At 43.7% G+C, this 23,302-nt stretch overlaps 1 protein-coding gene across 7 annotated transcripts; it reads right to left on the bottom strand.

Annotated features, from left to right (window-relative positions):
* Nucleotides 1-134: 134 nt before the first annotated feature.
* On the bottom strand, nucleotides 135-23,094 carry usp48 (ubiquitin specific peptidase 48). Of its 7 annotated transcripts, none has more exons than XM_030349208.1 (28): nucleotides 22,941-23,094; nucleotides 22,396-22,532; nucleotides 22,060-22,180; nucleotides 21,816-21,957; nucleotides 21,155-21,282; nucleotides 20,363-20,487; nucleotides 18,677-18,785; nucleotides 12,128-12,261; nucleotides 11,371-11,456; nucleotides 10,165-10,344; nucleotides 9,474-9,611; nucleotides 8,965-9,114; nucleotides 7,825-8,025; nucleotides 7,132-7,243; nucleotides 6,761-6,909; nucleotides 5,993-6,067; nucleotides 5,759-5,883; nucleotides 5,352-5,474; nucleotides 4,799-4,860; nucleotides 4,272-4,382; nucleotides 3,887-4,017; nucleotides 3,540-3,646; nucleotides 2,876-2,989; nucleotides 2,590-2,769; nucleotides 2,232-2,357; nucleotides 1,578-1,626; nucleotides 1,456-1,482; nucleotides 135-970 (listed from the first exon to the last, which is right to left on the bottom strand). In XM_030349208.1, exons 2-28 carry the CDS (start codon nucleotides 22,527-22,529, stop codon nucleotides 948-950), a joined length of 3,162 nt encoding a protein of 1,053 aa, XP_030205068.1. In that variant the 5' UTR covers nucleotides 22,530-22,532; nucleotides 22,941-23,094; the 3' UTR covers nucleotides 135-947. The 7 variants fall into 7 exon arrangements, 5 of the variants coding, with proteins under 5 accessions (XP_030205068.1, XP_030205391.1, XP_030205238.1 ...); XM_030349531.1 differs by having other exon boundaries at nucleotides 3,558-3,646; XM_030349378.1 differs by having other exon boundaries at nucleotides 22,060-22,177; nucleotides 22,941-23,087.
* Nucleotides 23,095-23,302: the final 208 nt, after the last annotated feature.

Here is a 23,302-nt window from a genome sequence, read left to right as displayed (position 1 = left end):
CACTATTTGAATGTAGTATGGCAAAATGATCTTGTAAATAATTATTTCCGTTAAGAACTCATCCCCAGCCTGTTATCTGCTTCCACACTGTCCTACGTGAATTGAACACGGCAACTGGAATTACACAATTGTGACATGTTTTGGAAACAATATCTTTATTGTGGATATGAAATTGAGAGCAGTGTAGCACTGCCTGAACCATGTCTTCAGTTAGACAAAGACCAAGTGAATCATGAACCGTCCCGCTGGAGTCAACATCAACACACTGTGCAGCTAGATTTAAATGCCACATGAGTATATTTCTAATTTACTTGTTGAGGTAATAAATGTTCAAACATGGAAAGCGGTTTATATCTAATACTTAACAGTTACTCGTGCATTTTATTAAACATGGTTGGAAGAATCAGCAGTAACAGGAGTGAAACTGCCACTTGGAGCACTTGCTTATTCAATAGCACAAATCTAAAATAATATTGTAATTACATTTGTCATATTACAATAAAAATAAAATAAAAAACGGGTGTCTAAGACCAACCTATTCTCAAAAGAGACAGAACTACGGCGCCAAGCTCCTGACTAGAAGATAAATGTTATCTTCTTCAACCCGTTTCTATTAATAAGGTCAAAAACCACTATCACAAAGTCCTTGAAAACCTAACACGGTCTTTAAATAAAAATGTTATAGGTTCTTTAAATATCAAAAGCCAGCAATCTTTTTGAATATACAGAAAAACAGTGGGTTTGCAACACAGTCACAGTTTATATATAAATATATACATGCATACATATATATATGTATGCATGTATATATTTATATACAAGAACCTACCTAAACTTAAAAAAAATAATCGTTAGAACAAATTAAAGCACTTGTGTATGGACACTTGACAAGTTCAAGCTTTTTGATTTTCGTTCAACTTCTGCTTGGAGCAAAGCGTCGGTTCCCCTCAGTGGCCCAGCAGCCCAGTGCCTGTACAGACCAACACAAACACCACACGGGCACAGGTTAGAGGCGCTGCAACGACCCGTCTCTCACATCCTCTTCACAGAACCTGCAACCCCTGCCCCTCCAAGCTTTGAAAATTAGAAAAAATTATGTAGAAATTTGATAGTCAAATTTCACATGCATTGCTAAGATAGTAGTGCATAGTAATATGGTTGCATGTATGTATGGTAGTATGGTTCCTAAAAATAAAAAAGTTATATTCATAGTGATAAGGCCTTTTCCATTTGAGCATGGATAGGAGGGCTGCTTATTCATCCCATCCTTAATGCTATCAGGTGCTTGAGCTAGCTGTATCATCGGTCTGCCCACTGAGCAGATGGAAAACGGGATGAAGGGGTTATTCATTAGAAAACCAATACCCAAGGAGGCTTTAACATGCAACATTCATACATACTGTAAAGTAAGAAATACTCTATTTTTTTTCAGGTTTGTAACCAAGAATGGTTTACCTTTAAATCCTTCTTCAGGCATCCCCACTGAAAAAGAGTGAATAAAAGTATTAGAGAATAGCATTATTTTTTAATTCATTCTCAAATTGATACTTCTGAGCTGCAGCCAAAGCATCCCTCACCCTGATAAACATCATCCATGGCTGCATAATCTGCTATGGGCTCATCAGCCTGCACAGAGGAAGAAGCCCAGACAGTGAGGGATTTAACATCAATTCAACCTCATACCCTTCAACATTAGGGCTTTGACTCTGAACTTCGTTATTCGAATATAATTCGAATATCAAAAAATAAATTAAAATTCGAACGAATATTAGGCAGCCCTTAATATTCGAACCTGTTATGGGCAGGCCAAGAGGGAGAGACGTCGGAGAACCCGACACAGTCTATTCATAATATTGTAATGACCATGGAAGAGGCGAATGAAGTATTGATTAAAAAGCGATTTATTAGAAACCTAATAAACCGTTGGAACACGCAAGACCGGTAACCATAGCAATGCCGGTAAACAAACCTCGCAAAGCCCAATCCAGGTCTTACTGAAGGTATTTAATGGTCAAAATATTATTAATAAATATTAGAATATATTCGAATATTAATATTAATAAACAAACAAACTTTGAATATGATTTTTGGGTAAAAGTCAAAGCCCTATTCAACATTAAAGGGGATTTTCAACAATAATAAAAGCAAAAAACAGTAAGTATAAAGGCCTGGTGAGCAGTTCTTATCAAAGCCAGTGAGTTGATCCTGCAGGCCCCTCCACGAGGAGCTACCTTGAGACAGACGATGCTCTCAGGGATGACTCCCAGGCTGCCCAGAGAGGCTGAATCGTCAGTGAGACCCTTTCCCTCAATGGAGAGATTCTGGTCAAACGGTGCCACAGAGAACGCGTGCATGATCTGCAAAACCCAGAGCATGTTGTGAGCTTAAGCTGGTGATGATGTCAAACACAGTTCTGTTTTACATTGAGACCCGAGTGGGACATCCAGTCCGGAGCCGTCATTGTACAAACTCCAAAACAGGGGGATTCAGGCAAGAGGTCGACAAAATGTACAGGATTATACATCAAGTACACCTTTTCAGGCGGGCACATATTGTGAACCAACTTCCTGGTGCCCTAGCGGGCAGCACCTGTATTTTGAGCTCCTTGAGGGTCTGGCTGGCTGAGACGATGAGGGCCTTCTCTCCCCGGAGCTTCCTGTGCCGCGTGCTCCTCCGGATACTCCCCGAGCGCCCCATGATCATGGCCCCCGTGCTGAGCGTGGCGGCGCTGCCGTCACTCATCTTGGCTCGCTTCGCTCCGTCCTCGCTCTGTTGGAAGGGAGCGGCTACAGGTCAGGGGTCAGGTGGAGTCGCGGGCAGGTGGTATGGGTTTGACGAGCCACGGGTGAGACGATGCAGGTTAGGGCGTGGTTACCTGGCTGAAGTCACTCTCTCCCTCTCCGTCGGCCTTGGGAAGCTCCTCCTTCTCCTCCTCTGGCTCCGCCTCTGAACTGCTGGCGTTGAGCTCGGGAGCGGCCTCCTTTACGACCTGCAGGGTGAACACACACACACACACACACACACACACACACACACACACACACACACACACACACACACACACACACACACACACACACACACACACACACACACACGACTGTTTCAGTAGGTGCTAATCTATCATTTATATTAAATAATCATAATAATGCCCAGTTTACAGTTTTAAGAGTTTTCTCCTTAGGACAGAACCCTGAAGATACTAGAAGGTTAATTGTGGTTTATAATTTACAATTATTTATAATCAGAATGAATAGGTGAAAAACTGTTAACAGATCTAACGTGGCTTTACGTTGAACACTGAATAAATAAAATAAAATATGTAAACTATTTCTGGGATTCCCAGGTATCAAAATATCTGGTTCTAGTTGACTGCATGTGCTATAAGAGACAATTTAGCTTTTTTTTGCTGACCAATCAGGGCTTCTCTTCTGATTGGTACGGGGAATCCATCTTTTTGCCCATCTATCACAAACAGCTCACTGTGATTCATTGTGAATGCTGGGCCACGCATTGAGAGTTGTAGGAAACCCATTTACCGCCTTGTCCTCGATCACCTTGCGGACGTAGATGGTGGCCTGTGTGTACTCCCTCAGGTCCCTCTGCTGCTGGAAGATGAAGCCCTCTCGACACTCCCAGCAGAGCTCTGGGAACACAACACAAACCCACTTAACTTGTCTGGGAAGCCTGTCCACTCTAGCCAAAAGGTTGTGTTTTGCATGTCCCCCGTTTAATAAACCAGTCAACTACCTCACATAGAAGTGATTTAAAAAGGTCAACACGCATTGTACTTCAGATGGGTCTGCCAACACCAACCAAACTGGGAGAATGACCTCTTTTGACATATTGATTTGGATTGGTCCGATATATCCAACACTGTATTTACCCGGCTGTGTGGTGTACTGTGGTGTGGTGCCCGTCGCCGTCTCCGGGCCAGAACAGTGGAGGGAGATCGCCTGGTCCACTATGAACAGTTTGCTGATGACCTCCCATTCGCTAGGCCAGAGCAAAGCTACACTGTGCAGGAAGAACATCACCACTTGAGACGATGCCGTAGTCCACATGGTGATCACAGACACACGCATTCATACTTAAATACATCCACAAAATATTTCAGGTCGGCTCGACTCATTCAACAATGATTGACACTCGACACATCTTCATGGAGCAATTCTGGCCTCAGCTAGAGCGGCTCCAACGTGTGGCATGTGAACATCCAATACGGTTGGGCTTGGAGACCATATTGGTAGATCAGGGTCAGGGGTACTCACTGTTGAAAGTCCCCGTTGATCAGGGACTCGTAGGTGAACATGAAGCCGCCGTGGGGACAGAGGAGTAGGCTGTTGCCCACACTGGACACTGGGGATGACTTGGTGGGCCTCCTGTAGGGATGTGGGGCGGGGCAGATGAGAGCCAGCGTATGAGGCCACAGTAGTCCAATTCATAAGCCAGACCTGTACCTCACATCTTAAAAAGGCCTCTCTCTATCCAAACAGTTCTACTTCCTGATTTTGATGTTTTCTCCAAACAAACAACCGGCTGGTGTCAAATATACAGAATGACATGCAGCACCATGGGGGCGAGAGACATTAAGGTGATGATAGTTTCTCTGGTTCCTCTTTGATTTGATGGATGGGTTTCTGTGTGGTTCCTACTGAACAGCACAGAGCTGTCGCTTGCAGGTTTTCACACAATGCTCTAACACCATGTTCAATATCGTCCACATGCTGCGCGTCCACACCACATACCGCTGTCAAAAACACCCTTTTCCAGCTTTCAAAATCAGACAAACGCGTACCTGATGAATTTCTTCCACTCGTCCACAAAAAACATTGGCACTATGAAGAGAGTATCTGTGCCCTGGAATGACAAGAACACAGTGTTTTAATCAAAGGGTCTAAACAGCAGCTCATCCCAAGAGACAACTGGAGATTGGCACAACACATTTAACCTGACTCCATTATGTGGGATGCTAGGGACGACTTCCCCATTGAAAAGGTGTTTGACCCTTTGACAAGGTCTGACCTTTACATGGTACCGAGGATCCTGAAACAGTCTGTCAGTGTTAATGAAACAACAGGATCCTCAAACAGTCGGTCAGTGTTTATGAAACAACAGTCTGACCACCATGTGACCCAACATGTGGTTTTTCGGCTCCCCTTCAGATGTGCTCGAGGAAGGAAACACGGTTGTTTACCACTGTAGACAAGGGTTCTTATGTGCTGTCGTAGGAGGGAAAAGGCGCGGGCATAAGGACCCAATGAAGTGTAAATCAGGTTTGGCATGAGGTCAACACGTCACATGTAGCCGCTGCTGTTGGCTGGGAAAGGGAGCAGCGAGGCCCTCCATACCTGAGGCCACTTGGTGAGCAGAGGCCGGTTCTTCTCCTGGAAGAGGTTCAGCAGCTGGTTCTTCTGGTCTTGGGCCATCATCTTGCTGACAGCCTCGTTATCCTTCTCCTCCTGCTCCAGGGTCTGGGCCAGACAAGGCGGTTGGCCGGGTGTTACAGTGCAGCCAGTGTCGGGAACGTTTCCCGTTTCCAAGCTTTTAATTATTTTTACCATAGTCGGCTGCTTGGAAGTGAGAATCAGCAGACCTTTGCTAAAAAGTGCTTTTTGACAAATTGTGATTAGCTAAAAATCATGATTAACCAAATACCGTTACTCCCTTTTTTGGGCATAGAGCACACACATGCTTGTAAAGTGATTAACTCTCAATAGACTCCAGCTCTCTGGGGAACTGGGTCTGGTCCTCTCACCAGGCACTGGCCACAGGGCAGTTGGCGTTGGGTGAACTCTGGGGCTTTGGGGAAATAGGCCCGGACCTTGATCCACACCGCCGAGGGCACAAGTCTCCTCTCCGTCTCCAGAATACTCAGACCCCCTGCGGGACAACAGCACCACAGGCTCACTCACCCCCTGCTGCTCATACTAAAACATTACAGCAGCTTCTGTAGGTCATCTCTCAATTATGTGAGTGAGTGTGCGTGTACCGTGTGTGCAGAGGATGTCTTCATTAAAGGTCTTCATGGCTTCCTCTGAGTCTTCAGGAAGATGGGGGCCGTACTCTAAAATGAAACCAAAACCCCAAACATCTAAACGAGGGATTTTGATCATGGCCACAATGGCCTTCTTTAGGCCAGACAGATCTAGAATATACTAATCTGTTTTTAATCTGGATTGTATCTAGACTTCAAAACTGTTCACAGAAAGGGCACAATGTACTGACAACCCTCTCAGCCTGTTTATACATAAGGGAAGTTTGTGATAAACCCTCACTTGAAAATGCACAAGCATACAGAGCTTCAGCTCTGCACTGAAGCAATGGTTTGCTCCTTGTCTCGAGAATATTCTTTCTAGACGAGAACCAATGGCTCGTCAAACTAGATTCAATGCAGCGTGCAATGCAACGCTTGTGTACATCTCATACAACCCCTCCACCCTTTTCTGGTGGAGAAAACAATTAACTTTGCATCAGGATCTCACAACCGTTTGTAAAGATTTTTAAGGCTACGTGTGAACCAGGAATCTGATGCTGCTGTGAAAATTACACCTGGTGAATGAATGAACTACCAGTCCATCACATGGTTCCTCATAGGACTCTGATTGGTCAGTTGTTCTCCCACAAGCGCTTCACTTGAAAGCCTTGCAAGATTGATTTTCTCGCCATCTTGGAAAACCAAGGCCGCTGATCCAAGCTGATTCTATTGCATTTAATTTTCTAAAGCACATTTACCTAACCTTGAACTCCGAAGACCTACCTTTATTAATCCGGCTGTGTGCTGCCTGTCCGTTGGTCTGTCCACTGCCATGCATGGTTTCCTGCTCATCTTCCTCCAGCTGCTCCATGGCCAGCTGTCTCCAGCTGCGCAGAGATGACTTGCCAACCCAGTAGCCCTCCTCACCGCTGCTGCTCACACCCCAACCCCAAACACACACACACACACACTGAAGTTACAAACATCAGCCAAAATGCTACACAAAGCACATCAGGTCACTAGCTGTAAAATAATATTGAGTGTTGCATGTTCAACAAATTTGGGAAAATAAGAAGAATCTGTTCTGAATTTCTAAATATTAAACACCACAAAAATCTGACATATGCAAAAGGAAACCAGATGAGCCTCTTCACCCAAGTGTGCGTTTCACCAGGTTGGTGACCTCTCTGTAGTCCTCATTGAGCTGGTTCTTCAGTCGTAGAACCCTGCAGCGCTGGCTCACACACTCCCTGCACAGGGACGACCCTGCACACAGTCAATGGATGCTTGGTTCAATGTGAAAATGCATCTCTTTGATGTAGTAAACTATTGTTGCCATGGTTGGTGTAGCTCAGCTTGCTACATTTCTCTGGAGAGTAGCATCAGTGTAGTGAAGCTTGAAACTATATGCAGGGTTAAATAGTAAATGAGAAATGGACTGCATTTATTTAGCGCTTTTCTAACCAATATTTACAATATTGCCAAACATTCACCTCTTCATGCACTCATTCAGACACCGACAGCGTAGTCAGCCATGCAAGGCGACAGCCAGCTTGTAGGAATCAGTTAGGGTGATGCATCTTGCTCAAGGAGGAGCCGTGGATTGAACTAGCAACCTTCCGGTTGCAAACCCACTCTACCTCCTGAGCCACATGCCACTCCATTGGGTGGCATGGAGGGCAACATCCCCCATGCCACCCAAATAATTGAGCATGTCGTTCTACAGGTCATGACTCCATAACTTCCTTAAGGGTGTAAACATTAAGGACCATGTCCTGCCAGGTCTCCATGTGATCTCCTGGGTGCAGTTAACCACTCATGGGGGGACATGAGAAGGGACCGCTTACCGTCCAGCCGGGGCCCGCCCCCGTAGCGCTGGTACAGGATGTGGGCAGCAGCCATGGACACACGCTTGGCCTCCCCCACCTTGTCCGGGTGAAGCTTGCCGTGCGAGCACAAAAAGAGGGAGTTGTCCATCTCTTTGGTGGCAGTGGAGTCGTCCAGCCACTTCTTCAGCCACTCCAGGGGGACAAACTCGTACGGCTGGCCTACGAGGTGGGAGGGGAAGGGTCATTCCTCTCTACTGCCACTCAAAGCGATTCCCCCAGCAGGGGACTTAATCAGAACACTAGCACCACCACGACAACAGTGAACACTGGGATGAAGGTGGATCAGCCGATACGGCTGCGTGTGATCACTCTTCATTGTATGTGTGGCATGAGAAATATCAATGAGCTAAAGTGACCATTACCATAGTTTGATTTTACGGTGCAGTAACACTTTAATTATAGATATTTGGTCACATTCTTGCTATATAAACCATTGTTTACTAGTTGGCATATTGACCCTGAACTATAGTTATATGACCAAAACAGAATTTAATCAAATGGGATTACATACATGAATACTAACAGTGGGATCCGACCATGTCAACTGATTGGACGAGAGGCATTCCATAGTGCTGAAAGAGTATAACAGCCCTGGGCCTTCCATCTGGGGTCACACAGAAAACCAAGGACAGGGGGCCCTGAGGACTGGGGCCCCCATCACAGGAGGCCCTGAGGACCCTATCACAGGGGGCCCCGAGGACAGGAGGCCCTGAGGACAGAGGGCCCCGAGGACTGGGAGGCCCCAGGGACAGGGGGCCCCTAGGACAGGAGGCCCTGAGGAGAGGAGGCCCCGAGGACATGGGGCCTGTGAGGACAGAGTCCGTAAGGACAGGGCCCCCGAGTACAGGGGGCCTGCGAGGACAGGGCCCCCGAGTACAGGGGGCCTGCGAGGACAGGGGGCCCCGAGGACTGGGGGCCCCGAGGATAGGGGGCCCCGAGGATAGGGGGCCTGCGAGCACAGGCCCCATGTCCTCGCAGCCCCCCCCCCAGCCAGGCTACCCCTTCAGGCTGGGTGCCCCCCCCACCCAGGCTACCCCGTCGGGCTGGGTGCCCCCCCCACCCAGGCTACCCCGTCGGGCTGGGTGGGGGGTAGCTCACCATCTTGCACAGGCAGAAGCTCATAGAGCTCCTTGACCTCCTCGTGCTTGGCTTTGCCCTTGTCCACGCTCTGCCTCCGCATTTCCGCCATCTCCGTGCACCACTCCTCAAACTTGTGGTTGTCCTGGTCCACCAGCCGCTGTAGAAAGCCTGGGGAGACGCCAAACCAGGTCCATGAAGTTTAAGATAAGACCAAACTAGGTAGGACAAATGGAAAATAAGAACTATGCCAGTGCATACATATTTTAACAACGGCGTTGTTATAAAAGCAACAACCTGCTTTTATAATTTTGTGTTGAGGGAAAGCCATTTCTTATATGCAGTGCATATCGGGTGCCTGTTTTGGCACTCCATTTCATTTCATTTATTCATGGCAATGTTTTTCTATTGTTAGCTTTCATTGTACTTTTTTTTTTACCAAATAGATTTGCCTTTCAAATATATTTGGTAGTATTTGACGTAGCTGCTCCGGTAATTCAACCCGAGGTACTAGAAGTGGTACTACCCACCAGGCACTTGAACGTCGTTTGCGGTGGGGTCCGTGCTCTCCTCCTCTTGGACCTTGTACACCAGCATGTAGGCGTTCCTGGAGCAGTGGTAGCCTTTGCTGCATTTGGGCTTCCTTGTTTGGGATTTCACCGTCTCCGCTAGCAAGGAACAATGACAACCATAAAGTTCACGTTAAGGACCTGGATCTTCAAATGAATACCAACTCCTATTCACAACGCCCCTTGGACCTGTTCTTTACATGAGTACCACCTCATGTCTCAACGCCCCTTGGACCTGTTCTTTACATGAGTACCACCTCATGTCTCAACGCCCCTTGGACCTGTTCTTTACATGAGTACCACCTCATGTCTCAACGCCCCTTGGACCTGTTCTTTACATGAGTACCACCTCATGTCTCAACGCCCCTTGGACCTGATTCTCTGGACCCAAGAGCCAACAAGACACTTGCTGTTTGTGAAAATAATTCCCGGTAATTCATTACACAGCCAGGGAATCCAATGGGACACGTATCATTTATTCTCTCAACACACCAACTCTTTGTGACATCCTTGCCTACGAGGGAAGCGCCGTCTAGGGGTTCTCTGATGAGTTTAGAGCGGGGGTCCATCGAGTAGGGCAAAACAAACAACAGCAACTACAATCACTAGTGTGGCGCCTGTTTGTGTTCAGTTGAGTTTAGCAGCTATTTACCGATGTCCTCCTCAATGCCCAGCTGCAGCTTCTTGCCCTCCATCTTCTCGATCTCCTCGTCGTTGAACTTGTACCAGTCGCTGGTGCGGGCGTCCTTCACATGGGCGATGTAGTGGCCCGAGTAGGCGCTCACGCCCCGGTGGATCAGCACAGCACTCAGCTCGTACACACACTGCTGGTCTGGGGCGAGGGAGGGCAGGACACACGTGTTACATGGTGACAGACGACTGGAAACACAGGTGAGATGACTAGCCCCAGTGTCAGACTGCTTTGCGAGAGGTTTCTCGTTGAGATAAAGACGTGTAATCGATTAGAGTTTTAGGATGTTCCTTGCATCCCTCAGACCGAAAATTTAAATTGATGGGAAACGCTACAATAACAGAACAATAATAATCGACCTGCCCAAGTAAAGCCTATGTTTGGGGAAAGGAATAAATAGCTTGGTGGCTAGTTGTTTGTAGTTATTTAGATCTGGAAAGTTTAGATATTGGACCTTGATGATGAACTAATGCTTAATCAAACTCTGATTTAAATAGCTTTCAGTTAACGAGGAACTAATAAATTCCAAACCTTATTATAAACTGGTAGAGGACTAATAGTTGACATTTTAAACGGGCCTGTTTATCCAATCAGATGTATGATGGACAGATCAGCCTCCCAGTTGGTACAGTCCACAGGACAGGCTGGTAGGCTGCCCAGTGGCTCAATAATCCTATCTAAATTTATACTATAGTTTGGTTAAAGAATGGTTCATCGTTAACTAAAGGCTTATAAATGATGACTACATGCATTATAAAGAGTTGCCAATGCATTTAGGGCTGAGAGATCTAGGAAGGAGGGGGAGGTACCTATGGTTACGACCCACGGCAACATTGTGATGCTTTTATTCTTAAGCTAATATTGTTGTTTTGTCTGAATGGTATAATGGGCGATGCTGCACATGAAACTGAACACACTGTGGCATCATTATATAGATTTCCTAGGAGCTTAAAGCTCTCCGGGCCATCGATGCCCACCACTGCCCGGACGCAGTGTCATTCACCCATCACCATACTGTACCCTCTTGCCTTCAGTGTCTGTGTTATGACGTCTAGATTCCTTATTAAGAAGCAATTAGACGTACAAAGAGTACGTGACATGACACCTATTTTCTCGAAATGACGGTCTTATTTAAGTAAGCAACAACATGGCCTGCTGTGCTGCTACCTTGTGGGGTCTCCAGGAACGGCCCCATGTCCAGCTGCTCAGGGAAACTGATGAAGGTGTTGAGCTTCTTCTTGTGGCCCGTTGTCCTTGAAGAGAAAAAATAAATGCCACAAGTAAGAGCTTCCGACACAGTTGAACCCTTCCCTTTCCCCCGTGAAATGCCCCGTGTTTGTAGCAGCTTTCTAAACGTGCCTCAGTAGGTCTTCTAGGGCAGGGGTTCCCAAACCTTTTGGTTCCAAGGACCAGCATATTCATAAAAGCATTTGACGGACCGGTAGTCAATTTTAATGCATCATTTTAAGATGCATAATTTTAAACTAAGGATGTGGCTGTTTTTCAAGATGGTTTTTGGATCTTATTCACAACAAATAAAGCAAAAGCAAATAACGTCTAGATTCCTTATTAAGAGGCAATCTAGACAAATAAAGCAAAAGCAATGAAATTCTCGAATCTCGGGCTCTTTTTTTAATTCAATAATATATAATAATTTATATGAGAAACACAAGAAAAATCAACAGAGACTTAAATCAACATAAAAGTAGTGCAAACACAGTTTAATTACAGTGCTTAATTTACAGTGGTTTAGTTGCATATTACGAACAAGGTGGCAACAAAGGCAAATTGTACGAATGGAATACACCAATATTAAACTTTCAGAACAACTCACAAAATGTTTCCCTTTTCTCCACTACAAATAGGGTGTATGGGTTAATGTGTTGGAGGGAATAACAGTGAACCGCTGTTCTAGGGGACTGACCTGTCGAAGACGAAGCGCATCAGCTGCAGGTTGAGGGTGCGCGGCAGGCTGTGCAGCTTGATGCGCCTCGTGGCACACTGCTTGTTCTGGCAGCTCTCGCAGAAGTAGCGGTTATCTCCGTCCAGCTTCTCTTCCTGCAAGGCAGGCACACAGCTTCCTGATTTTAATGCTTCTTCCCGATGTCACATGTCTGTCCAAGTAGCTCGGCAGGGCGACAATAGATCAGGGCCGGACAGTGTGGTTGGTGTAGTAAGTACACCGGTTTGACTTTGCCCTACGACATGAATTTCGGCGAAACCGTTCAACGGGTAGGGTTAAGGTCATTTGATTGAAGTAAAATAATGAAAAAGATGCACGGACCCCTGATTTATGATGCGTACAACCTACACGCCCCACTCCAGAACTCTCCTAAAGTAATGCTATAGTGGAGCTACGCCACCATTTAACATAAGAAAAGAATGGTACTATTGCGAAGTGGACATTTAGTTGACGTCAAGATTTTAATTTCTGAAACGGTTCACTTGATTAAATAACATGTTTTATTTGAATGTCGCTTCAAAAAGAAAAATAATATATATCACAAGTCAAATTTTGTGTGGAGGAAATAAGCAAGGGAAACCAGGTAGAATGAAGCCCAGTGATATGCAGGCTGGTAATTGCATCCTATAACCGAGACCAACAAAAAGCCATTTCTATGGTAAGGGCCTACGACTACTACTACTACTCTTCATCCCCTATGGGACATAAGGCTTCAATGAGCACTCTCCATTCCACTCGATCCCTGGCAGCATGTTGGGCCTCTTCCCATGACAGGTTCATCTGTTTCAGCTCTTGTGTCACAGTTCTGCGCCAGGTGGTTTTTGGCCTCCCAGGTTTTCTTTTGCCTGGTGGTGTCCATCTTAAGGCGACCTTTGTGATGCGGCCCTGCTCCATCCTCAACACATGTCCTAGCCATCTCAGGTGTCTGTGCGAAATCTCCTTGGTGATGCTCCAGCTTCCCGTTTTTTTGTACAGGTCATTGTTGGAGATCTTATTAGGCCAAAAGATTTGGCATATTATGGAACACTTCCATTCTCCTCATGTCTGTTTTGACAAACCGCCAGCTCTCTGAACCATACAGCAGAACAGACTTAACATTGCTGTTGAATAGGAGCATCTTTGTTTTAAGGCTGTATATTTTTGATCTCCAGATGGGACAGAGGTGGGAGAAGGCACCCTGAGCCTTTCCTATGGTAAGTGACAGTGTTGGGGGTAACACGTTACAAAGTAACGTGCTACAGAAACGATATTACATTTTTGGGTAACGAAGTAAAGTAACGCATTACATTTTAAATATCAGTAACTAACTACACTACTTTACTAGACTATAGTAACGCGCTTTCCTGCGTTACCAAAGCCGTGTTTGCCTGCGTGTAAAGTTCTGATCCGTTGTGGTGCGTGCATGCGTGCCGCCTCTGTGTCTGCAGTGCCAGCTTGCCTCGGCACGTTGCCGTAGCGATCGATTTGAGTGACGTAGCTGCTTGTGCGAAGGAGTGTTCAAGTGTTGGAAAGCTGAAGCAGGTGACCCAGAAAGACTGGCCGGTTGCAGGGTTCATTGTAGAAGACATGCTTCCCCTGTCGACTATTGAATCGCCCAGATTTAGAAGAATACTAGATAAAATACCCGCGACTCGCAAGCCAACATCCGACAGGAAGACATTTTCCCATTAACTGCTGAACAAGTGTTATACCGACATGGAATCAAAGCTCAAAATAATTTTCGAGTCTTCCCTGGATCATGTGTCCACCACCGCGGACATTTGGTCCGCCAATAACAAAAGTTAGTTAGGAATGACGGTGCACTGGATAGACAGCATTACTTTAAAACTTGATAAGGCTGCTCTTGCCTGCAAGAGGGTGAGAGGCACAGAGACACACTTACGATGTCATAGCTTGCGAAATAGATCAGGTTCATTCAGCCTTTGGACCACATAAAGTAACAGCATGTGTCACCGCCGCTTAAGTGCATTTCTGTTTTAATTGTATGGGATAAAGTGACCTTTTTCATATTTTTCATTGACTACTTAATTTTTATTCTCGTTAGCCAAAGCCTGTGTTTTGAAACTTGTGTGTTGCTGCTGATTGACCTCAACATAGCCTACTTTATCCTGTTGTTTGTGGATTTTACAGTGAGGCATTTCTTTGTGCAGACAGGGATATCATTCTTTCATCTTTGATTTTTTCTATTAATTAATTTTGATTAATTTTATTGTATGACAATGTTTATATGTGAAGCACTTTGAGTCTGCCTTGTGTACGAAAAGTTCTATATAAATAAAGTTGCCTTGCATATAGTTTTATAGGCTAATTTGTATAGATTCATACAATATGAATGATGTTTATCCATGTATCTACAGTAAATTGAGAAATGGGAAAGTAAAGTAATAAGTAGTGAAGTTACTTTTCAAATGCAGTAACTAGTAAAATAATCTCATCACAATTTACAGAAGTAACTAGTAATAAGTAACTTTTTTTGAGTAACTGGCCCAACACTGGTAAGTGAAGCATACCTTTATTGTGAGCCCAGATGAATTATGTTAAAGCAGGATAACTTTACCGTCTCAGTGACTGGCCCTAATGACGGCAGGTCTTTTGCACAATAGTTTGAGTCACATGATTGGCTCCTGCAATCGGCAAATTTCAAGTTGATCAGCCGATCATCAATCACGTGTTTACGGTGTATATCAACCGATAAAGATCGAGTAATCTGTGGCTCGTATTGGGTTCTACCAAAAGTTTTTGGTTTGGGGAAACCTTCTTGCCTGTTGATCTCCTGTGCAAACACAGTGTTGTCATAGCTCCACCACAGGGGTGTACACTAGGGGTGTAACGAAAGATTCAGTTTTTGTACCGAACGTATTTGTACGTAACCGTCACGGTACAGGCACTTTTGGGTGGTTACAGAGGTGGACTGCGGTTCGTAAATGTTGCATACATAGCGTTAATATGGCGAATGTAAAGGCTTGTATTGCAATGCAGACTTTAAAACTTGGAAGTCAGAATCCCCCCCCAGACCGGGTAGCCCAAGTATACTACTCCGATTCCGTAACTAACGGAGACCCCTCGAGCATTCGCAGTTCTCCGTCGGGGTGTCGGATACGCAATGCAATTCGCCGCACGACCGATTTTATATGTTGGCAACAAACCATGTAAGAAGTGTTGTAAATAAACTTTGAAAGCTTTTCAAATCTTATTTGTGTCTTTTATTGGTCCTTAATCTTCAAAGTAAACAGATAGCGATTAGTATAGGTCTATGATTTTATTTTACGGAATTAAAATGGACAGCTCTAATATACATATAAATATGTCAAATAACTGCCGATATACCTGAGTTTTTGAATATTGGGCGATATTAGGGCTGGGTGATATACCGGTTTTAAAATTATACCGGTATATTTTTGAAAAGCGATATGTAGTCGAGACAATATCGCCATACCAGTATATTATATATTATTTTGATGTTGCCTTGCGAGCGCTATTTTATAAAGCTGACTTCTGCTCTCTGAGCCTACAAACCATGTTCAGCTGCTCAATCCCGCCCCCCCCCGTACGCAGCGTTCTCCCACCCACGGACGTTTCGCATCACAACAAAACGTTTCTCGTGCGCACGAGAAAGTATCTGGTGCGCATATCACACACACACTCTGTGTGTGTGTGTGTGTGTGTGTGTGTGTGTGTGTGTGTGTGTGTGTGTGTGTGTGTGTGTGTGTGTGTGTGTGTGTGTGTGTGTGTGTGTGTGTGTGTGTGTGTGGTAGCGTGCATGTAAGTTTAGTGAAGTAATGATCGAGTCCGGATGTGTGTAAAAGAATAAAGCACCCGGCAAGAATCGGTGGCCGCTTCATTCCGACCATATTCCGACCTATAAGCAGACCCACTGCCGTTCAAAGTGAAGGGTGTGTTGCCCCTGAGAGATCATCGGCCCTGGAGGGAACGTGTCTGGGAGCCGACAGCAGAAAGTTGTAACACTAACCATCTCGTAGTCAGAGGCGGAGCGCAAGAAAGTAGTACGTGCTCCAATAGTGCAAAATAAAAGTAAAGCACATTAATTTGAATGATTTTAGCTTGTGTGTGATTTACAGGGTTTCCCCAGGTTTGATCAACCAAAATTTAAGACTTTTTTTAGACTTTTTTAAAACCACTTCAATGAAAATTAAGACCTACATCGCACCCATTAAGCGGTCGTAAAACGCGGTTGTGCATATGTTATTCATGTTTTTTTGGAACATATGAAACATTCATGTCAATACATTAATGAATGTGCCAAAGGATAAGTGTGCACTCACCAATCAAAGAGCCAAACTGAGGGCCTAACTCAAAGCCTAGAGGCCTGATGTCTCTTAAGACCATGTACCCAGAAATGATAATAAAATATTAAAAAAACAATACACAAAGTGATGGTGTGAAAGTGTAGCTGTATTTTTGGTTTAAATATCAAACTTTCAACACACAATATAAAATATAAACAAACAAACTCTTTTCAAATTGCTGTAGTTTCTCAGCATTCAAATTTCCTCAACCATTTCAATGAATCCACCACTTGCCTCGTTGACCTCTTTTACTAACTCCTTCGTAATGTATGGAGCCAGCCCTAACCCTAACCCGTCCACAGACATGGTGACTAATGTATGATAGTAAGCATTATTGGCCCTTAACACTAATATTCGGAAACAACACTGCCTCAAAAGGATATTGGCCCAAGCAACACCAGTAGAGGCTATACTTTTCCCTGAACTTTTAAACGTTGCAAACGTGCAAAAACATAATTATATATTTATGTGGCATTCAGTCCAATGCTTAAAATATATCTGTGGCATTCAGTAGGCCAATGCTGTGGTAAAGTGTGTAAAGTATGACCAAGTGTTTCTTTCTGTTCAATAGATAGAACTTTATCAATCCCCTGTAGGAGAAATTTGTTAATGTTTGTCCCTATAAAACAATAATGGCAAAAAAAAACATGACGGTAACTCTTAAGTCAAACCGTCCAATCTGAAGGCTCTACTTAACCACTCCCCCTACTCACTTCCAGCAATGCAAAGCGAACAGAACTGAGGTGGGGAGGGCGTAGCTTAAGTAGTTTGTGACAGAGGAACGCAACGCAAATTCAATGTGAACATGTATGAGGCTTTAACAAAATCCCGGACGATTTTGAAATTTACACTTTTTTTTTTTAAAGTGTCTCAAAAAGAGGGCATGTCCGGGCAAAAGAGGACGTCTGGTCACCCTTCGTAAGGGGAACCCATTTGATTCCTACCTGTTCCACTGTTAAATAGTGGCGCAAGTTGGTGGGCGCTATCCTGGTAAGTTCTCTGCGTGAGAAATACGAAGTGTGGCGTGTGAGAGTGTGCATGGGTCGAATTGCGTGTGTCTCACGCCGAATGCGTGAGACTTTAGAGCCCTGCTTCCCCATGATGTGGCGTCTCCTCTCGACTGATTATGTTTGTTGAGATTGCCGGCGCGAAAACCCAAAGTATTGTTCGCGCATGCTCCAATAAATGAGACGTTCTCTGACGTTACGCAAAACCCCGATACGCAAAACGCCCCCCATTTTCCCCTTGTGTTACAGTCCGGTTGACTACGAAAACATATCCTGGTAGGAAATTTAAGACCATCTTTAAAAAATTAAGACTTGGGTAACGCAATTTAAGACTTTTTTAAGGCCTTAATTTAGGAACATGAAATTTAAGACATTTTTTAGACTTTTAAGACCACGCGGCTACCCTGATTTATCGCGGGCACGGGCACACACAAGCTAAAATCATTCATATTATAGAAGAGGCTGTCAAGGAAAACAGGATTTTTTGTCTCCGATGACGTCTGTGGTATCACTCCGCAAATAGTCCGGTAGCTTGTCAACTCCAGCATCTTCGGTTGCTATGCGACGTCAACATCTTTGGCGGACTATTTCTCTGCTGATCAACACTACGAATGCTGGTTACAAATAAATTGTAAAAAGACACAGCATGAAGTAATTTTTTTGTTTAGGCAAGTAGCCGTGTAATAAGCGGGATAATGTATAGAACGTCGTCTGTCATTATTGAAAATAAGCCCCTTCAGGTCAGTGTCCTGTTGGCCCTGTCGGGGCTTATTTTCCCGATAATGACCGGCGTTCTTTACATTATCCCTTACATAGGCTATCTGTTGTTAAAGCACAGCTGTGCTTCATTGAGCTAAATAAATGGTTGATAGTGGCGCGGAGTTAAAACTACACACTTTACCTGCTTTGTTCAAAATAACGTTATAATATCGTATATCGCCATTCGAACAGAAAATATTGAGATATGAGTTTTGGTCCATATCGCCCAGCCCTAGGCGATATATATCGATATGTCATTTTTCACTCCCCCCCCCCCAATATCGGTATCGGCCCCTAAAATTGGTCGGTCGAAATATGCCTTAGCAACAGTCGCCAGCGACGGGAGCTGAATGATCACCACCACCACCTTTTCTCAACAGAGGCATACAGTAGAACGTGAATGATTTGTAGGTTCAGATCAACTGCGCAAGGGGTACCTTGAGGAACTCTGTGATACACTCATTGAGGTTCTTGTGGCCTTGGATGTTGAGCTCCAGCTCGTAGAATCTGGACGGAAGGGGTGATGCTCGGCCACACTGGTTACAACTGTGCAGAGAAACATATTTTTGGACATAAAATGTAATTGAATATAGACTTTGTGTGATTTAAAATAATAAGAGTAATAGAAGTTTGTCTACTTGCGCCCCAACGTGATATTTTTTAAAGGTTTGCATTCTTTGAAGAAGCCAAAAGCCACATACTTAATAATAATAATAATAATAATAATACATTTAATTTAGAGGCGCCTTTCAAGACACCCAAGGTCACCTTACAGAGCATATAGTCATCATTCAAAACTATGTAAAACAGACTAGGAATAAAAGGAAAACAGAGGTTAAACATGAAGAATAATAATAATTAATAACACTCAAAGACGCCTAAAGTGAAGGGGGGACCTCACTAACCACCACCAATATGTAGCACCCACTTGGGTGATGCACGGCAGCCAATCGGTGCCAGAACGCTCACTACACACCAGCTTGAGGTGGAGAGTTAGGGGATGAGGTGGAGAGTGAGGGAAAAGAACATTTAAACACTATCGACCATATTTAAACACTATCGATCACATTTAAACAATATCGACCACATATAAACACTATCGACCACATTTAAACACTATGGACCACATGTAAACCCTATCGACCACATGTAAACACTATCGCCCACATTTAAACACTATCACCCACATTTAAACACTATGGACCACACGTAAACCCTATCGACCACATTTAAACACTATCGCCCACATTTAAACACTATGGACCACATTTAAACCCTATCGACCACATGTAAACCCTATCGACCATATATAAACACTATCGACCACATTTAAACATGTAAACCCTATCGACCACATTTAAACCCTATCGACCACATTTAAACACTATCGACCACAATTAAACACTATCGACCACAATTAAACACTATCGACCACATTTAAACCCTATCGACCACATTTAAACACTATCGACCACATTTAAACCCTATCGACCACATTTAAACACTATCGACCACATTTAAACACTATCGACCACATTTAAACATGTAAACCCTATCAACCACATTGAAACATGTAAACCCCTCTCGACCATATTCAAACACTATCGACCACATTTAAACTAACGACCACATTTAAACTATCGACCATATTTAAACAATATCGACCACATTTAAACATTATCGACCATATTTAAACACTATCGACCACATTCAAACCCTATCGACCACATTTAAACCCTATCGACCACATTTAAACCCTATCAACCATATTTAAACACTATCGACCACATTCAAACACTATCGACCACATTTAAACACTATCACCCACAATTAAACACTATAGACCATATTTAAACACTATCAACCATATTTAAACACTATCGACCACATTTAAACACTATCGACCACATTCAAACACTATCGACCATATTTAAACACTATCAACCACATTTACACGCTATCGACCACATTAATCACCACTAGAATATCTTCATGAGGTCTTAATGTCTTCAGACAGTCCCGGTGAACTTCACCGGCGACAAACACATAATAACCACGTAAGCTAACATGCAAACAATGAGTCAGGAGTCTTGGAGTCAGGGTCTTAGGAGTAAATATCTTACACAGTAACATAGGAGAACTGGCCGCAGAACTGGCGCTGAATGATGTTCTGGAGAGTGGTGCTCTTCTGTTTGGATAAGGTGTCTTCCAACAGGGACAGGAACAGTTTGGAGAACTCCTGGGCGTCCTAGGATGCAGAACAAGGGTAGGAACACAAAATTGGGTAAAGTGAAAATTAGATTTTTTGCTAACTCTGGCACATTTACATTTTGAGTGTAAACTAAAAATTTCAATATATTTGCATTGTTCCTTTTAAATAAATAAATAAAGGTAGATGCGTTTCAAGATGCGTAAATGTTTTGCTTTCTACCATCAGGATTGTTGTTAATTAATCTTGAAGGTTTTGACATGGTTATGTTTGATGATCAGTGAAACATCGATACACTTTAATGTTTAGGAAAAGCTGTAAGAAAAAGTGTTTGCACAACTCAATTGTAGGCCAATTCCATTCAATATTATATGTATAAAATGTTGTGTCCAATACAGCGCAATTTACATATTGTCTACATGAAGAGTGTAACACAAATCCCATTTTAAATGCCTTTGTACCAGTATATTATCTGGTCAGTGTGTTTTAGTGTGAATGCTTGTTAAAAACTGAATTGAATGGATAAGACTTGACTTCTGACAGGTATTTTGACATTATGAATCATTTTTTATTTAATTGAACATGATTCTGCTAACAAAAATGTCAGTGAAATTAGGTTTTATGAATACTGCCTTGGAATTTTATTTGTTTTTATCTTCTATCTAGGGTATATATATTGTCAGCAGATGTTTGGGTTGAGTCATACCTGTTGTTGCCCCGTATCCAGCCCCAGTGCTTTCACCAGCCCCGATGGGTCAATGTATCTTCGGTTGCTGTTTTGCAGTAGTGCAAATAGATATTGGAGATGTTCGCAAATGGACTCAGGTTCGTAATCTGAAATGTGGATAGAGGAAAAGACAATGCACCAATTTGCATTAATATTTTATAAATACAAAAACAAGTTTTCGATCTTGATATTTTACAGATTGATCATTTAAAAAGATTCACTTTTAGTTTGACAAAAGTTTCAGTTTCAATCCTCAATTGAATTGAGAAAAAGGAATCACGACGATTCACGACGATAAACAGCAGGTCACTGTGAAGGCATATGCTTTGTTGGTTTTTGACAGGAGGTGTTCAATATTTCTAAAACAAATTAACCTACAGTAAATTCTGATCGGTCAATAAGAAACTAGTATGGGACGGCATATTGCTCAAGAATGACTAAAGGTTGGGCAATGGACATTGGAGATAGAAAGACGCTTCTTTCCTTACACAGAACAACCTCAGATTTAATTAGTCATAACTCTCATAGTCTCTGGTAGTCTTTAAAAGTACGAGGCATAAGTATATCCTTCTAAAAAGAAACATGTTGGCGTGTACTGCCCTCCTACCATAGACGGCCAATGATCAGCAGATGACATTACCTAGTTGGATGTTGTGGTCCTGGGCGCGAGGGTTTTGGCACAGGTAGAGGCTCCTGCGCAGCTCTAGGTTGTGGAACCATACTTGCAGGAATGTGTTAACATAACAAGTTGCTCCAAGGTTTGTCAGGCCCACAAATGTGTTCTGTGGAATCAATTGTTCACATATGAGTTTTGCAATAGGCCTCTGTGATGAGGAACCTGAGAAAGAGAACAGGAGTGAAGCACGATACAATTTGAAAAATACCTTGTCTCGACGCTCTGAATTAGGGTCATCGATGTTGTGGAAAGCATTTTCATCGATCTCTCCCAACCAGGCCTGTTCTCCGATACCCACAAGGCAATTAGGGTTACCTTTACAATTCCTCCTGCCCCAATGAAAACCGGTTATTCACTTTTCCACTGCTATCAAAATGCATACATTGAAAACGTGTGAAGCTTGTCACAGAAGTAGCTCATAATAAACTGCTCTACGAGAAAACGACAAGCTCTTTTTTTAAGCAAATATTGCACATTTGTATTCCACCACAGCAGAGAGTGATGCGGGGTAGGAGGGATGCGAGTTCCCGGGTCCACCACATACCTGCACGTCCCTCTTCTGCAGGCGGGCACATTCACACGATAAGATAACTCTACGTGTTCCCGGCCGATGTCCTCCGGCTTCACGGTCTCCACCCACCGCCAGGCAGCCTTCTCCAGCTGCAAACGGGGCGCCATAACCTAACAAACCCACAGCCGAGAACCGGGCAGAAAGAGGTCAGCGAACCGCGGCCTAGCAGACCTGTTGTGATCGGTGCTAATGTTGTTAGCTGGGCGGTGCGTCGGTCATCCTGCAACTAGCTTAGCCTAATCAGGCAAACCCCAAATTTCCCCGTTTCGTCTGGTTTCAAAAGTAATCCTTCCAAATGAATTAGCATTGATATGCCCCGACAATGGAGAATTCACAATGAAAAGAAGGGCACGTTACCGTAACCGAGCGGTATCGAATGGAACTCTTTAAATCAAACTAATATCCATCACTAGCGCTAGCTTGGAGGTTAGCACAACACAAGAACTATACTAACGAGTCAAAATCAAGCGTATACAACCCGATACGCATTTCATTTCAAAGAATAAATATATTTTAACCTTGTCCTTGGTGAGCTATTGATTAAATTTCCATTTTCACATTTTAGTCAAAAAAATATTTTAGATTTAGCGCCCTTGCGTCAGTTTATAAATAAATTATTCCTCTGCTCCACAGCAATACGACGTCAACACTTGACGTCGCCTACGTCATCCCAAGCTCTCGCCCCCAAGGCTCTCTGAACCTCTTACCATTAAACCCCTATGTTGTACAAAATGGATTACAATGTCCAGTTTAAAAATATATATATCTGATGATTTGGGGATTTGGAAATCCAATGTTTTGCTGCCATTTTCTGCCAGTTTTTAACCCTCATAGGGTGTTCGTTTTTTTGTTACACAGGAGGTGCTGCTGGGTCTGGTGG

Source organism: Gadus morhua, chromosome 1 (assembly GCF_902167405.1).
Source record: "Gadus morhua chromosome 1, gadMor3.0, whole genome shotgun sequence".
Classification (NCBI taxonomy): Eukaryota; Metazoa; Chordata; class Actinopteri; order Gadiformes; family Gadidae; genus Gadus; species Gadus morhua.
This window is presented reverse-complemented; position numbering and strand designations above follow the sequence as displayed.

What these genes read in the sequence shown, in the direction of transcription:
- usp48 (XM_030349208.1), bottom strand. Translation starts at nt 22,529, where the DNA reads ATGGCGCCCCGTTTGCAGCTGGAGAAGGCTGCCTGGCGGTGGGTGGAG. An exon ending in ACACAGCCGGATTAATAAAG is followed by an intron (nt 6,068 to 6,760) that starts GTAGGTCTTCGG and finishes GTTTCATTTTAG; the next exon opens with AGTACGGCCCCCATCTTCCT. An exon ending in ATCAACGGGGACTTTCAACA is followed by an intron (nt 4,018 to 4,271) that starts GTGAGTACCCCT and finishes CTTCCTGCACAG; the next exon opens with TGTAGCTTTGCTCTGGCCTA.